The sequence below is a fragment of the Dendropsophus ebraccatus genome, chromosome 13 (assembly GCF_027789765.1).
Source record: "Dendropsophus ebraccatus isolate aDenEbr1 chromosome 13, aDenEbr1.pat, whole genome shotgun sequence".
Classification (NCBI taxonomy): domain Eukaryota; kingdom Metazoa; phylum Chordata; class Amphibia; order Anura; family Hylidae; genus Dendropsophus; species Dendropsophus ebraccatus.
The window spans coordinates 82,423,841-82,441,617 of NC_091466.1; the positions used below are offsets into that span (position 1 = coordinate 82,423,841).

A 17,777-nucleotide genomic window follows, 5' to 3' on the forward strand; every position below is an offset into this window, starting at 1 on the left:
AGGACTTGGATCTCTCTTTATTAGAAGTATCCAGAGCTATCAAGATCTATTTAGATAGAGTCAGTTCTGTAAAGAAGAGAATTTCTTCATCCTATTCGGAGGAAGGAATAAGGGAAAGAAGGCTTCTAAACCCTCAATATCCAGATGGATCTGTGACTCCATTGCCTTATGCTATTCCTCTGCAAATCTGGATCCACCAGAATTTACCAAGGCTCACTCTACTAGAGCTGTAGCCTCCAGTTGGGCAGAGGGTGCCCCTGTTCCCCTTGAGGACATATGCCAGGCAGCTACCTGGTCTTCTCTTGCTACCTTTGTGAAACATTACAGGTTGGATACTTCTCCCTCGTCAAGAACAACCTTTGCCACATCTGTTCTTAATGCGGCTGTAATAAATAACCCGCCCGTTGGGGATCATACTTGCTAATTCCCCATATGTTGTGATGCCAATGGGACGTAAGGGAAGCTAAAATTATTATGTTATTTGTTTTCCCTGAGACCCATTGGCATCACAAGACTCCCTCCCTGTGATTATGTTTCTTTATAATTTGACTGATGTCTAAGGGGAGGTGGAACCTATTTATACCTCATGGAGGAGGGGATTAAAATTAGTTATTTTTTTCATTAAATATTCCTTCATCCCAGGGGCTCGCGGGGGCGAATATACTCTATATGTTGTGATGCCAATGGGTCTCAGGGAAAACAAATTAACATAATAATTTTAGCTTCTTCTTCTGTCCACTCCTTAGCTACTTCATGTTCCCGACCTGAAAGTTGGCTTTATCGGTTATGAGATAGCAAGGGGTCAGTGGTGATTCAAGGGTCCCTCCTCTGGCAGCAAGTTTTCATGTTAAACAGATATTGAAAGGGGTAAAATTTAGTTAGGGGGTTAAAGGTGACAGAAGACGTCCCTTACTTTTTGGTTACATAGTTAATACAGTTGAAAAAAAGACACATGTCCATCAAGTTCAACCAAGGAGGGGATGGATACAGGGAAGGGGGAGAGATGATAGCTAGGTTCTATACATATGCATTTATGTTATTTTGGTCTAAGAACTTGTCTAGGCCTGTTCTGAAGCCTCTACTGTTGTTGCTGTGACCAGATCCTGGGGTGTTCCACAGATGCACAGTTCTCATTGTAAAAAAGGCTTGTCGCCTCTGGAGATTGAACCTTTTTTTCCAGGCGTGGGCAGCGCCCCCTTGTCTCTCCGGGCGGAGGCAGCGCCCCCTTGTCTCTCCGGGCGGAGGCTGCGCCCCCTTGTCTCTCCGGGCGGAGGCTGCGCCCCCTTGTCTCTCCGGGCGGAGGCTGCGCCCCCTTGTCTCTCCAGGCGGAGGCTGCGCCCCCTTGTCTCTCCGGGCGGAGGCAGCGCCCCCTTGTCTCTCCAGGCGGAGGCTGCGCCCCCTTGTCTCTCCGGGCGGAGGCTGCGCCCCCTTGTCTCTCCGGGCGGAGGCTGCGCCCCCTTGTCTCTCCGGGCGGAGGCAGCGCCCCCTTGTCTCTCCGGGCGGAGGCTGCGCCCCCTTGTCTCTCCGGGCGGAGGCTGCGCCCCCTTGTCTCTCCGGGCGGAGTCAGCGCCCCCTTGTCTCTCCGGGCGGAGGCAGCGCCCCCTTGTCTCTCCGGGCGGAGGCAGCGCCCCCTTGTCTCTCCGGGCGGAGGCAGTGCCCCCTTGTCTCTCCGGGCGGAGGCCGTGCCCCCTTGTCTCTCCGGGCGGAGGCCGTGCCCCCTTGCCTCTGAATCAGATTCCAAAACTGGACGGCGACTCCAGATGAGGCCGCACCAAAGCTTTATAGAGCGGTAATATTATATCCCTGTCCCCAGAGTCCAGGCCTGGTATATACATGACAATATCCTGCTGGCCTTAGAAGCAGCTGACTGACATTGTGCTGTTCTGTAGTCTATTATCTACAAGTACACCCAGATCCTTCTCCATCAGCGACTGCACCAGTGTAACCACCCCAGGACATTTGATGCTGCAGGTTATTACTCCCCTAGGACATATGATGCTGCAGGTTATTACTCCCCTAGGACATATGATGCTGCAGGTTATTAGTATCCCTAGGACATATGATGCTGCAGGTTATTACTCCCCCCAGGACATATGATGCTGCAGGTTATAAGTACCCAGGTAAATAACTTTACATTTATCCACATTGAACCTCATTTGACAAGTGGACGCCCAAACACTCAGTGTGTCTAAGTCATCCTGTAACATCTGCACATCCTCCATAGACTGTACTGTACTACAAAGCCTGTAACATCTGCACATCCTCCATAGACTGTACTGTACTACAAAGCCTGTAACATCTGCCCATCCTCCATAGCCTGCACTGTACTACAAAGCCTGTAACATCTGCACATCTTCCATAGACTGTACTACAAAGCCTGAAACATCTGCACATCCTCCATAGACTGTACTGTACTACAAAGCCTGTAACATCTGCACATCCTCCATAGCCTGCACTGTACTACAAAGCCTGTAACATCTGCACATCTTCCATAGACTGTACTGTACTACAAAGCCTGTAACATCTGCACATCCTCCATAGACTGTACTGTACTACAAAGCCTGTAACATCTGCACATCCTTCATAGATTGTACTACAAAGCCTGTAACATCTGCACATCATCCATAGACTGTACTACAAAGCCTGTAACATCTGCACATCCTCCATAGACTGTACTGTACTACAAAGCCTGTTACATCTGCCCATCCTCCATAGACTGTACTGTACTACAAAGCCTGTAACATCTGCATATCCTCCATAGACTGTACTGTACTACAAAGCCTGTAACATCTGCACATCCTCCATAGACTGTACTGTACTACAAAGCCTGTAACATCTGCACATCCTCCATAGCCTGCACTGTACTACAAAGCCTGTAACATCTGCACATCTTCCATAGACTGTACTACAAAGCCTGAAACATCTGCACATCCTCCATAGACTGTACTGTACTACAAAGCCTGTAACATCTGCACATCCTCCATAGCCTGCACTGTACTACAAAGCCTGTAACATCTGCACATCTTCCATAGACTGTACTGTACTACAAAGCCTGTAACATCTGCACATCCTCCATAGACTGTACTGTACTACAAAGCCTGTAACATCTGCACATCCTTCATAGATTGTACTACAAAGCCTGTAACATCTGCACATCATCCATAGACTGTACTACAAAGCCTGTAACATCTGCACATCCTCCATAGACTGTACTGTACTACAAAGCCTGTTACATCTGCCCATCCTCCATAGACTGTACTGTACTACAAAGCCTGTAACATCTGCATATCCTCCATAGACTGTACTGTACTACAAAGCCTGTAACATCTGCACATCCTCCATAGACTGTACTGTACTACAAAGCCTGTAACATCTGCACATCCTCCATAGCCTGCACTGTACTACAAAGCCTGTAACATCTGCACATCTTCCATAGACTGTACTGTACTACAAAGCCTGTAACATCTGCACATCCTCCATAGACTGTACTGTACTACAAAGCCTGTAACATCTGCACATCCTTCATAGATTGTACTACAAAGCCTGTAACATCTGCACATCATCCATAGACTGTACTACAAAGCCTGTAACATCTGCACATCCTCCATAGACTGTACTGTACTACAAAGCCTGTTACATCTGCACATCCTCCATAGACTGTACTGTACTACAAAGCCTATAACATCTGCCCATCCTCCATAGACTGTACTGTACAACAAAGCCTGTAACATCTGCATATCCTCCATAGACTGTACTGTACTACAAAGCCTGTAACATCTGCACATCCTCCATAGACTGTACTGTACTACAAAGCCTGTAACATCTGCACATCCTCCATAGACTGTACTGTACTACAAAGCTTGTAACATCTGCATATCCTCCATAGACTGTACTGTACTACAAAGCCTGCAACATCCTCCATAGACTGTACTGTACTACAAAGCCTGTAACATCTGCACATCCTCCATAGACTGTACTACAAAGCCTGTAACATCTGCACATCCTCCATAGACTGTACTGTACTACACATCCTGTAACATCTGCACATCCTCCATAGACTGTACTGTACTACACATCCTGTAACATCTGCACTTCCTCCATAGACTGTACTGTACTACAAAGCCTGTAACATCTGCACATCCTCCATAGACTGTACTGTACTACAAAGCCTGTAACATCTGCACATCCTCCATAGACTGTACTGTACTACAAAGCCTGTAACTTCTGCACATCCTCCATAGACTGTACTGTACTACAAAGCCTGTAACATCTGCACATCCTCCATAGACTGTACAGTACTACAAAGCCTGTAACATCTGCACATCCTCCTTAGACTGTACTACAAAGCCTGTAACATCTGCACATCCTCCATAGACTGTACTACAAAGCCTGTAACATCTGCACATCCTCCATAGACTGTACTACAAAGCCTGTAACATCTGCACATCCTCCATAGACTGTACTACAAAGCCTGTAACATCTGCACATCCTCCATAGACTGTACTACAAAGCCTGTAACATCTGCACACCCTCCATAGACTGTACTGTACTACAAAGCCTGTAACATCTGCACATCCTCCATAGACTGTACTGTACTACAAAGCCTGTAACATCTGCCCATCCTCCATAGACTGTACTGTACTACAAAGCCTGTAACATCTGCACATCCTCCATAGACTGTACTACAAAGCCTGTAACATCTGCACATCCTCCATAGACTGTACTGTAATACAAAGCCTGTAACATCTGCACATCCTCCATAGACTGTACTACAAAGCATGTAACATCTGCACATCCTCCATGGAATGTACTGTAACACAAAGCCTGTAACATCTGCACATCCTCCATAGACTGTACTGTACTACAAAGCCTGTAACATCTGCACATCCTCCATAGACTGTACTGTACTACAAAGCCTGTAACATCTGCACATCCTCCATATACTGTACTACAAAGCCTGTAACATCTGCACATCCTCCATAGACTGTACTACAAAGCCTGTAACATCTGCACATCCTCCATAGACTGTACTGTACTACACATCCTGTAACATCTGCACGTCCTCCATAGACTGTACTGTACTACAAAGCCTGTAACATCTGCACATCCTCCATAGACTGTACTGTACTACAAAGCCTGTAACATCTGCACATCCTCCATAGACTGTACTGTACTACAAAGCCTGTAACATCTGCACATCCTCCATAGACTGTACTGTACTACAAAGCCTGTAACATCTGCACATCCTCCATAGACTGTACTGTACTACAAAGCCTGTAACATTTGCACATCCTCCATAGACTGTACTGTACTACAAAGCCTGTAACATCTGCACATCCTCCATAGACTGTACTGTACTACAAAGCCTGTAACATCTGCACATCCTCCATAGACTGTACTGTACTACACAGCCTGTAACATCTGCACATCCTCCATAGACTGTACTGTACTACAAAGCCTGTAACATCTGCACATCCTCCTTAGACTGTACTACAAAGCCTGTAACATCTGCATATCCTCCATAGACTGTACTTCAAAGCCTGTAACATCTGCACATCCTCCATAGACTGTACTGTACTACACAGCCTGTAACATCTGCACATCCTCCATAGACTGTACTGTACTACAAAGCCTGTAACATCTGCACATCCTCCATAGACTGTACTGTACTACAAAGCCTGTAACATCTGCACATCCTCCATAGACTGTACTGTACTACAAAGCCTGTAACATTTGCACATCCTCCATAGACTGTACTACAAAGCCAGTAACATTTGCACATCCTCCATAGACTGTACTACAAAGCCTGTAACATCTGCACATCCTCCATAGACTGTACTGTACTACAAAGCCTGTAACATCTGCACATCCTCGATAGACTGTACTACAAAGCCTGTAACATCTGCCCATCCTCCATAGACTGTACTGTACTACAAAGCCTGTAACATCTGCACACCCTCCATAGACTGTACTGTACTACAAAGCCTGTAACATCTGCACATCCTCCATAGACTGTACTACAAAGCCTGTAACATCTGCACACCCTCCATAGACTGTACTGTACTACAAAGCCTGTAACATCTGCACATCCTCCATAGACTGTACTACAAAGCCTGTAACATCTGCACATCCTCCATAGACTGTACTACAAAGCCTGTAACATCTGCCCATTCTCCATAGACTATACTGTACTACAAAGCCTGTAACATCTGCACATCCTCCATAGACTGTACTGTACTACAAAGCCTATAACATCTGCCCATCCTCCATAGACTGTACTGTACTACAAAGCCTGTAACATCTGCACATCCTCCATAGACTGTACTGTACTACAAAGCCTGTAACATCTGCATATCCTCCATAGACTGTACTGTACTACAAAGCCTGTAACATCTGCACATCCTCCATAGACTGTACTGTACTACAAAGCCTGTAACATCTGCACATCCTCCATAGACTACTGTACTACACATCCTGTAACATCTGCACATCCTCCATAGACTGTACTGTACTACACATCCTGTAACATCTGCACATTCTCCATAGACTGTACTGTACTACAAAGCTTGGTGTCATCTGCAAAGATAGAAACATTTCTGTTAATTCTATTCTCAATATCATTAATAAACAAGTTAAACAAAAGAGGGCCCAGTACTGACCCTTGGGGTACACCACTTATTACCGCGCCCCCATCCAGGTACACTATATCCACAGCCGCCCCCCATCCAGGTACACGATATCCACAGCCACCCCCCATCCAGGTACACGATATCCACAGCCGCGCCCCCATCCAGGTACACGATATCCACAGCCCCCCCCCATCCAGGTACACTATATCCACAGCCGCCCCCCATCCAGGTACACGATATCCACAGCCGCGCCGCCATCCAGGTACGCGATATCCACAGCCGCCCCCCTATCCAGGTACACGATATCCACAGCCACCCCCCATCCAGGTACACGATATCCACAGCCACCCCCCATCCAGGTACACTATATCCACAGCCGCCCCCCATCCAGGTACACGATATCCACAGCCGCCCCCCATCCAGGTACACTATATCCACAGCCGCCCCCCCATCCAGGTACACGATATCCACAGCCGCCCCCCATCCAGGTACACGATATCCACAGCCGCCCCCCATCCAGGTACACTATATCCACAGCCGCCCCCCATCCAGGTACACGATATCCACAGCCACCCCCCATCCAGGTACACTATATCCACAGCCACCCCCCATCCAGGTACACGATATCCACAGCCACCCCCCATCCAGGTACACTATATCCACAGCCGCCCCCCATCCAGGTACACGATATCCACAGCCGCCCCCCCATCCAGGTACACGATATCCACAGCCGCCCCCCCATCCAGGTACATGATATCCACAGCCGCCCCCGCCCCCATCCAGGCTTCTACTCACCTCTTCATAGAAACATATTAGGTTGGTTTGACAGCTTCTGTCCTTAGTAAATCCATGCTGGTTATCACTTATATACTATTACCCCTACATATTCCTGGATGTAGTCCCTTATATACTATTACCCCCTATATATTCCTGGATGTAGTCCCCTATATACTATTACCCCCTATATATTCCTGGATGTAGTCCCTTATATACTATTACCCCCTATATATTCCTGGATGTAGTCCCCTATATACTATTACCCCCTATATATTCCTGGATGTAGTCTCTTATATACTATTACCCCCTATATATTCCTGGATGTAGTCACTTATATACTATTACCCCTATATATTCCTGGATGTAGTCCCTTATATACTATTACCTCCTATCTATTCCTGGATGTAGTCTCTTATATACTATTACCTCCTATATATTCCTGGATGTAGTCTCTTATATACTATTACCCCCTATATATTCCTGGATGTAGTCCCTTATATACTATTACCCCTATATATTCCTGGATGTAGTCCCTTATATACTATTACCTCTATATATTCCTGGATGTAGTCCCTTATATACTATTACTCCCTATATATTCCTGGATGTAGTCCCTTATATACTATTACCCCTATATATTCCTGGATGTAGTCCCTTATATACTATTACCCCCCTATATATTCCTGGATGTAGTCCCTTATATACTATTACCCCCTATATATTCCTGGATGTAGTCCCTTATATACTATTACCCCCTATATATTCCTGGATGTAGTCCCTTATATACTATTACCCCTATATATTCCTGGATGTAGTCTCTTATATACTATTACCCCTATATATTCCTGGATGTAGTCCCCTATATACTATTATCCCCTATATATTCCTGGATGTAGTCCCTTATATACTATTACCCCTATATATTCCTGGATGTAGTCTCTTATATACTATTACCCCTATATATTCCTGGATGTAGTCCCCTATATACTATTACCCCCTATATATTCCTGGATGTAGTCCCTTATATACTATTACCCCCTATATATTCCTGGATGTAGTCCCATATATACTATTACCCCCTATATATTCCTGGATGTAGTCTCTTATATACTATTACCCCCTATATATTCCTGGATGTAGTCCCTTATATACTATTACCCCCTATATATTCCTGGATGTAGTCCCTTATATACTATTACCCCTATATATTCCTGGATGTAGTCCCTTATATACTATTACCCCTATATATTCCTGGATGTAGTCCCTTATATACTATTACCCCCCTATATATTCCTGGATGTAGTCCCTTATATACTATTACCCCCTATATATTCCTGGATGTAGTCCCTTATATACTATTACCCCCTATATATTCCTGGATGTAGTCCCTTATATACTATTACCCCTATATATTCCTGGATGTAGTCTCTTATATACTATTACCCCTATATATTCCTGGATGTAGTCCCCTATATACTATTATCCCCTATATATTCCTGGATGTAGTCCCTTATATACTATTACCCCTATATATTCCTGGATGTAGTCTCTTATATACTATTACCCCTATATATTCCTGGATGTAGTCCCCTATATACTATTACCCCCTATATATTCCTGGATGTAGTCCCTTATATACTATTACCCCCTATATATTCCTGGATGTAGTCCCATATATACTATTACCCCCTATATATTCCTGGATGTAGTCTCTTATATACTATTACCCCTATATATATTCCTGGATGTAGTCCATTATATACTATTACCCCTATATATTCCTGGATGTAGTCCATTATATACTATTACCCCTATATATTGCTGGATGTAGTCCCTTATATACTATTACCCCTATATATTCCTGGATGTAGTCCCTTATATATTACCCTTATATATTCCTGGATGTAGTCTCTTATATACTATTACCCCTATATATTCCTGGATGTAGTCCCTTATATACTATTACCCCTATATATTCCTGGATGTAGTCTCTTATATATTACCCCTATATATTCCTGGCTGTAGTCCCCTATATACTATTACCCCCTGTATATTCCTGGATGTAGTCCCTTATATACTATTACCCCCTATATATTCCTGGATGTAGTCCCTTACATACTATTACCCCCTATATATTCCTGGATGTAGTCCCTTATATACTATTACCCCTATATATTCCTGGATGTAGTCCCTTATATATTACCCTTATATATTCCTGGATGTAGTCCCTTATATACTATTACCTCCTATATATATTCCTGGATGTAGTCCCTTATATACTATTACCCCTATATATTCCTGGATGTAGTCCCTTATATATTACCCCTATATATTCCTGGATGTAGTCCCCTATATACTATTATCCCCTATATATTCCTGGATGTAGTCCCTTATATACTATTACCCCTATATATTCCTGGATGTAGTCCCTTATATACTATTACCCCTATATATTCCTGGATGTAGTCTCTTATATACTATTACCCCTATATATTCCTGGATGTAGTCCCCTATATACTATTACCCCCTATATATTCCTGGATGTAGTCCCTTATATACTATTACCCCCTATATATTCCTGGATGTAGTCCCATATATACTATTACCCCCTATATATTCCTGGATGTAGTCCCCTATATACTATTACCCCTATATATATTCCTGGATGTAGTCCATTATATACTATTACCCCTATATATTCCTGGATGTAGTCCATTATATACTATTACCCCTATATATTGCTGGATGTAGTCCCTTATATACTATTACCCCTATATATTCCTGGATGTAGTCCCTTATATATTACCCTTATATATTCCTGGATGTAGTCTCTTATATACTATTACCCCTATATATTCCTGGATGTAGTCCCTTATATACTATTACCCCTATATATTCCTGGATGTGGTCTCTTATATATTACCCCTATATATTCCTGGCTGTAGTCCCCTATATACTATTACCCCCTGTATATTCCTGGATGTAGTCCCTTATATACTATTACCCCCTATATATTCCTGGATGTAGTCCCTTACATACTATTACCCCCTATATATTCCTGGATGTAGTCCCTTATATACTATTACCCCTATATATTCCTGGATGTAGTCCCTTATATATTACCCTTATATATTCCTGGATGTAGTCCCTTATATACTATTACCTCCTATATATATTCCTGGATGTAGTCCCTTATATACTATTACCCCTATATATTCCTGGATGTAGTCCCTTATATATTACCCCTATATATTCCTGGATGTAGTCCCTTATATACTATTACCCCCTATATATTCCTGGATGTATTCCCTTATATACTATTACCCCTATATATTCCTGGATGTAGTCTCTTATATACTATTATCCCCTATATATTCCTGGATGTAGTCTCTTATATACTATTACCCCCTATATATTCCTGGATGTAGTCCCTTATATACTATTACCCCTATATATTCCTGGATGTAGTCCCTTATATATTACCCTTATATATTCCTGGATGTAGTCCCTTATATACTATTACCCCTATATATTCCTGGATGTAGTCCCTTATATACTATTACCCCTATATATTCCTGGATGTAGTCATTTATATATTACCCCTATATATTCCTGGCTGTAGTCCCTTATATACTATTACCCCCTGTATATTCCTGGATGTAGTCCCTTATATACTATTACCCCTATATATTCCTGGATGTAGTCCCTTATATACTATTACCCCTATATATTCCTGGATGTAGTCCCCTATATACTATTACCCACTCTATATTCCTGGATGTAGTCCCTTATATACTATTACCCCCTATATATTCCTGGATGTAGTCCCTTATATACTATTACCCCTATATATTCCTGGATGTAGTCCCTTACATACTATTACCCCCTATATATTCCTGGATGTAGTCCCTTATATACTATTACCCCCTATATATTCCTGGATGTAGTCCCTTATATACTATTACCCCTATATATTCCTGGATGTAGTCTCTTATATACTATTACCCCTATATATTCCTGGATGTAGTCCCTTATATACTATTACCCCTATATATTCCTGTAGTCCCTTATATACTATTACCCCCTATATATTCCTGGATGTAGTCCCTTATATACTATTACCCCCTATATATTCCTGGATGTAGTCCCTTATATACTATTACCCCTATATATTCCTGGATGTAGTCTCTTATATACTATTACCCCCTATATATTCCTGGATGTAGTCCCTTATATACTATTACTCCCTATATATTCCTGGATGTAGTCCCTTATATACTATTACCCCCTATATATTCCTGGATGTAGTCCCTTATATACTATTACCCCTATATATTCCTGGATGTAGTCCCTTATATACTATTACCCCCTATATATTCCTGGCTGTAGTCCCTTATATACTATTACCCCCTATATATTCCTGGATGTAGTCTCTTATATACTATTACCCCCTATATATTCCTGGATATAGTCCCTTATAAGCCCCTCAAATAGTTTCCCCACAATGGACGTCAGGCTTACAGGTCTATAGTTACCTGGGGAAGTCCTAGAGCCCTTTTTGAAGATCGGCACTATATCCATTTGCCTTACGCCAGTTGCTCCAGATTTTGTTGGTTTGCAGTTCTCCCTAGGAAGCCCAGCTTTTTAGAACTGCGTTCTGTTGAGCGTTTTTTTGGGCTATACGAACTGGGGAATTAGTAGCTTCTCTGGTTAGGACCACTGCTCCGTCATTGCTTAAAGTGACCCTGTTGCCCCCTTTTTTGCAGTAGGACTTCTCTGTAAAGGTGTAAGGGGTGATTGTTGCAATTTTTTTACCTTATTTTCTATCATACGTCAGTGCTTTTTCCAGTAAAAAGTGATATTTTATTATCTGGAGATTGTGGTACCTAGGTGAGGCTTCACGACCACAGCGCCACTTAGCCCCGCCCACATCCCCACCCCTCCGTAATGTCATCGACATACAGCCATTGGTATCGCCCTCTCAACAGCCATTGGTATGGGCCGACCTAGAGGGGGTGGGGTCTAGACCTTTAGGCTTGCCTGTTCCAATGGCCGACAAGTGGGCAGGGCCCATCTGCCGATGACATCAAGGAGGGGTGGGGCCTACAGAGGGATGTGAACAGCGCTAAGTGGTGCTGTGCCTGTGTAGCCCCCCCCCCAGATAGCACAATCTGCAGATGATAAAAGACGACTTTTTACTGGAGCAAGCACCATGACGTAGGGTATAAAATAGGGTAAGAAAACTGCTAAATTTACCCCTTACACCTGCACAGAGACGTCAGACTGAAAAAAGTGGGGGACAGGGTCACTGTAAAAACTCCCTGTCGTTATAACCTTCAATATCTAAATCAGCAGTAGATGTCATATAGAGCAAGCTTGCAATTTACAGTCATTACTTCTTTTTTTTTTTAAGTTATCATGGAAAACACTTCCTGTTTTCTTCGCAAAAGTTTTTTAAAGAGTCAGAAAGCAGCAGTTTCCCAGGCCATCTGATCGCTCACAGAGAAGGCAGTCATGTGACTGATGACACAATGAGCCGGGACTCTCTGTACTGGCCGGAAATCCTGGGTTAGGTCTGCTTTTTACAACCAGCACAAGTCTAAAAATCTGCCATCAGGGGACTGGAACAGGAGAAGGTAAGTATAGCTGCTATATAGCAGGAGACTGGACCTGGATACAGTAAGTATATCTGGTATATAGCAGCCTTCAGGAGACTGGACCTGGATACAGTAAGTATAGCTGTTATATAGCTGCCTTCAGGAGACTGGACCTGGATACAGTAAGTATAGCTGTTATATAGCAGCCTTCAGGAGGCTGGACCTGGATACAATAGGTATAGCTGTTATATAGCTGCCTTCAGGAGACTGGACCTGGATACAGTAAGTATAGCTGTTATATAGCAGCCTTCAGGAGACTGGACCTGGATACAGTAAGTATAGCTGTTATATAGCCGCCTTCAGGAGACTGGACCAGGATACAGTAAGTATAGCTGTTATATAGCTGCCTTCAGGAGACTGGACCTGGATACAGTAAGTATAGCTGTTATATAGCCGCCTTCAGGAGACTGGACCAGGATACAGTAAGTATAGCTGTTATATAGCCGCCTTCAGGAGACTGGACCAGGATACAGTAAGTATAGCTGTTATATAGCCGCCTTCAGGAGACTGGACCAGGATACAGTAAGTATAGCTGTTATATAGCCGCCTTCAGGAGACTGGACCTGGATACAGTAAGTATAGCTGTTATATAGCTGCCTTCAGGAGACTGGACCTGGATACAGTAAGTATAGCTGTTATATAGCAGCCTTCAGGAGACTGGACCTGGATACAGTAAGTATAGCTATTACTAGAAAATGTACCCGATGCTGCCCAGGTGTAAAGTGTCAGTGTGTTAATTCGATTTGTTTCAAGAGTGCCCAGGAGACCAATCTATACCCTTGTTTTTTTGTTTAAGGGGAAATCGTCAGGAGCCCTATATACACTATATACACGACAGTTCTGCACTGTTCATATAAAGTGTAGCTTATGCACATCAGAAATAAACCCAAAACTTTAAACATCCTAAATACCTAATAGCCAAACAGAGATGTCATGTGATCAGACTGTATACAGAGCCTGGTTGTATACAAAATTGGCAGTGTTATATACAGCCTGGTTATATACAATATTGTCAGTGTTATATACAGCCTCGTTATATAAAATATTGTCAGTGTTATATACAGCCTCGTTATATACAATATTGTCAGTGTTATATACAGCCTGGTTATATGCAACATTGTAAATGTTATATACAGAGCCTGGTTATATGCAGCATTGTCAATGTTATATACAGAGCCTGGTTATACACAACATTGGCAGTGTTATATACAGCGCCTGGTTATATACAACATTGGCAGTGTTATATACAGCGCCTGGTTGTATACAAAATTGGCAGTGTTATATACAGCCTGGTTATATACAATATTGTCAGTGTTATATACAGCCTCGTTATATACAATATTGTCAGTGTTATATACAGCCTCGTTATATACAATATTGTCAGTGTTATATACAGCCTGGTTATATGCAACATTGTAAATGTTATATACAGAGCCTGGTTATATGCAGCATTGTCAATGTTATATACAGAGCCTGGTTATACACAACATTGGCAGTGTTATATACAAGCCTGGTTATATACATTGGCTTATAGTTTGAGGGTCTTGGATACCTGTATTTATAGTTCAGGGGGTCCTGTATACCTGTAATGTATAGCTGGTGGAGATGCTGTATACCTATTGTGTATCCTTGGGGGGTCCTATATACCTGTAGTGTAAAGTTGGTGGGTCCTGTATATACCTTTAGTGTATAGTTGGTGGAGGTGCTGTATAACCTGTAGTGTATAATAATACAGGCTACGGAGTGATATAACCTCCTCTGTTATATAATTATACAGGCTCCAGAGTGATATAACCTTCCCCGTTATATAATGATACAGGATCCAGAGTGATATAACCTCCTCCATTATATAATGATACAGGCTCCGAAGTGATATACCCTCTCTGTTATATAATGATACAGGCTCCGGAGTGATATAACCTCTCTGTTATATAATGATACAGGCTTCGGAGTGATATAACCTCCCCCGTTATATAATGATACAGGCTTCGGAGTGATATAACCTCCCCCGTTATATAATGATACAGGATCCAGAGTGATATAACCTCCCCCGTTATATAATGATACAGGCTTCGGAGTGATATAACCTCCCCCGTTATATAATGATACAGGATCCAGAGTGATATAACCTCCTCTGTTATATAATTATACAGGCTCCAGAGTGATATAACCTTCCCCGTTATATAATGATACAGGCTCCGGAGTGATATAACCTCCCCCGTTATATAATGATACAGGCTCCGGAGTGATATAACCTCCCCCGTTATATAATGATACAGGATCCAGAGTGATATAACCTCCTCTGTTATATAATGATACAAGCTCCGGAGTGATATAACCTCCCCCGTTATATAATGATACAGGATCCAGAGTGATATAACCTCCCCATTATATAATGATACAAGCTCTGGAGTGATATAACCTCTCTGTTATATAATGATACAAGGCTCCGGAGTGAAAAAACCTCCCCGTTATATAACGATACAGGCTCCGGAGTGATATAACCTCCCCCGTTATATAAGGATACAGGCTCCGGAGTGATATAACCTCTCTGTTATATAATGATACAGGCTCCGGAGTGATATAACACCCCCCTTATATAATGATACAGGCTCCGGAGTGATATAACCTCCCCCGTTATATAATGATACAGGCTCCGGAGTGATATAACCTCTCTGTTATATAATGATACAGGCTCCGGAGTGATATAACCTCCCCCGTTATATAATGATACAGGCTTCGGAGTGATATAACCTCCCCCGTTATATAATGATACAGGATCCAGAGTGATATAACCTCCCCCATTATATAATGATACAAGCTTCGGAGTGATATAACCTCTCTGTTATATAATGATACAGGCTCCGGAGTGATATAACCTCCCCCATTATATAATGATACAGGCTCCGTAGTGATATAACCTCTCTGTTATATAATAATACAGGCTCCGGAGTGATATAACCTCCCCCGTTATATAATGATACAGGCTCCGGAGTGATATAACCTCCCCCGTTATATAATGATACAGGCTCCGGAGTGATATAACCTCTCTGTTATATAATGATACAGGCTCCGGAGTGATATAACCTCCCCCGTTATATAATGATACAGGCTTCGGAGTGATATAACCTCCCCCGTTATATAATGATACAGGCTCCAGAGTGATATAACCTCCCCCGTTATATAATGATACAGGATCCAGAGTGATATAACCTCCCCCATTATATAATGATACAAGCTTCGGAGTGATATAACCTCTCTGTTATATAATGATACAGGCTCCGGAGTGATATAACCTCCTCTGTTATATAATGATACAGGCTCCGGAGTGATATAACCTTCCCCGTTATATAATGATACAGGATCCAGAGTGATATAACCTCCCCCATTATATAATGATACAGGCTCCGTAGTGATATAACCTCTCTGTTATATAATAATACAGGCTCCGGAGTGATATAACCTCCCCCGTTAAATAATGATACAGGCTCCGGAGTGATATAACCTCTCTGTTATATAATGATACAAGCTCCGGAGTGATATAACCTCCCCCGTTAAATAATAATACAGGCTCCGGAGAGATATAACCTCCCCTGTTATATAATGATACAGGATCCAGAGTGATATAACACCCCCCGTTATATAATGATACAGGCTCCGGAGTGATATAACCTCTCTGTTATATAATAATACAGGCTCCGGAGTGATATAACCTCCCCCGTTAAATAATAATACAGGCTCCGGAGTGATATACCCTCTCTGTTATATAATGATACAGGCTCCGGAGTGATATAACCTCCCCCGTTATATAATGATACAGGCTCCGGAGTGATATAACCTCCCCCATTATATAATGATACAGGCTCCGGAGTGATATAACCTCCCCCATTATATAATGATACAGGCTCCGGAGTGATATAACCTCCCCCATTATATAATGATACAGGCTCCGGAGTGATATAACCTCCCCCATTATATAATGATACAGGCTCCGGAGTGATATAACCTCTCTGTTAACATCACCGCCCTCCTCCTCCTCCCCAGACATCACCACCCTCCTCAGTATCCGCAACATCATTGCCCTCCTCCTCCCCCTACTCTTCAGCATCCATAATGATGAGCCTCTTTCACCTGGTCATAGAGATAGATGAAGTCTCGCAGTTGTTTTGCCAGCAGGCAGCGTTTCTCCCTAAGCGGCACAGACCGGACCGGCGGGTTCAAAGACAACGACTCCTGTAAATTAGTGGCCGCTCTCTGCAAAAACCGCACCACCAGCTCCTGAGGGGCACAAAGTACAGAGTGATATAACCTCCCCCGTTATATAATTATACAGGCTCCAGAGTGATATAACCTCCCCCGTTATATAATGATACAGGCTCCGGAGTGATATAACCTCCCCCGTTATATAATGATACAGGCTCCGGAGTGATATAACCTCCCCCGTTATATAATGATACAGGCTCCGGAGTGATATAACCTCCCCCGTTAAATAATGATACAGGCTCCGTAGTGATATAACCTCTCTGTTATATAATAATACAGGCTCCGGAGTGATATAACCTCCCCCGTTAAATAATAATACAGGCTCCGGAGTGATATACCCTCTCTGTTATATAATGATACAGGCTCCGGAGTGATATAACCTCCCCCGTTATATAATGATACAGGCTCCGGAGTGATATAACCTCCCCCATTATATAATGATACAGGCTCC

At 42.8% G+C, this 17,777-nt stretch overlaps 2 protein-coding genes across 4 annotated transcripts in view; one reads left to right on the top strand and one right to left on the bottom strand.

Moving 5' to 3' along the window:
- Positions 1-17,777, bottom strand: part of TTLL5 (tubulin tyrosine ligase like 5) — a 92,417-nt gene that overhangs the window by 39,629 nt on the left and 35,011 nt on the right. For both annotated transcript variants that reach the window (XM_069950490.1, XM_069950491.1), the window contains one exon: positions 17,195-17,341. In XM_069950490.1, coding sequence (XP_069806591.1) covers positions 17,195-17,341 — 147 coding nt within the window. The remainder of the gene's footprint in view (positions 1-17,194; positions 17,342-17,777) is intronic.
- ERG28 (ergosterol biosynthesis 28 homolog) overlaps positions 1-17,777 on the top strand; it is a 72,885-nt gene that overhangs the window by 10,686 nt on the left and 44,422 nt on the right. The gene's annotated exons all lie outside the window — the stretch shown is intronic.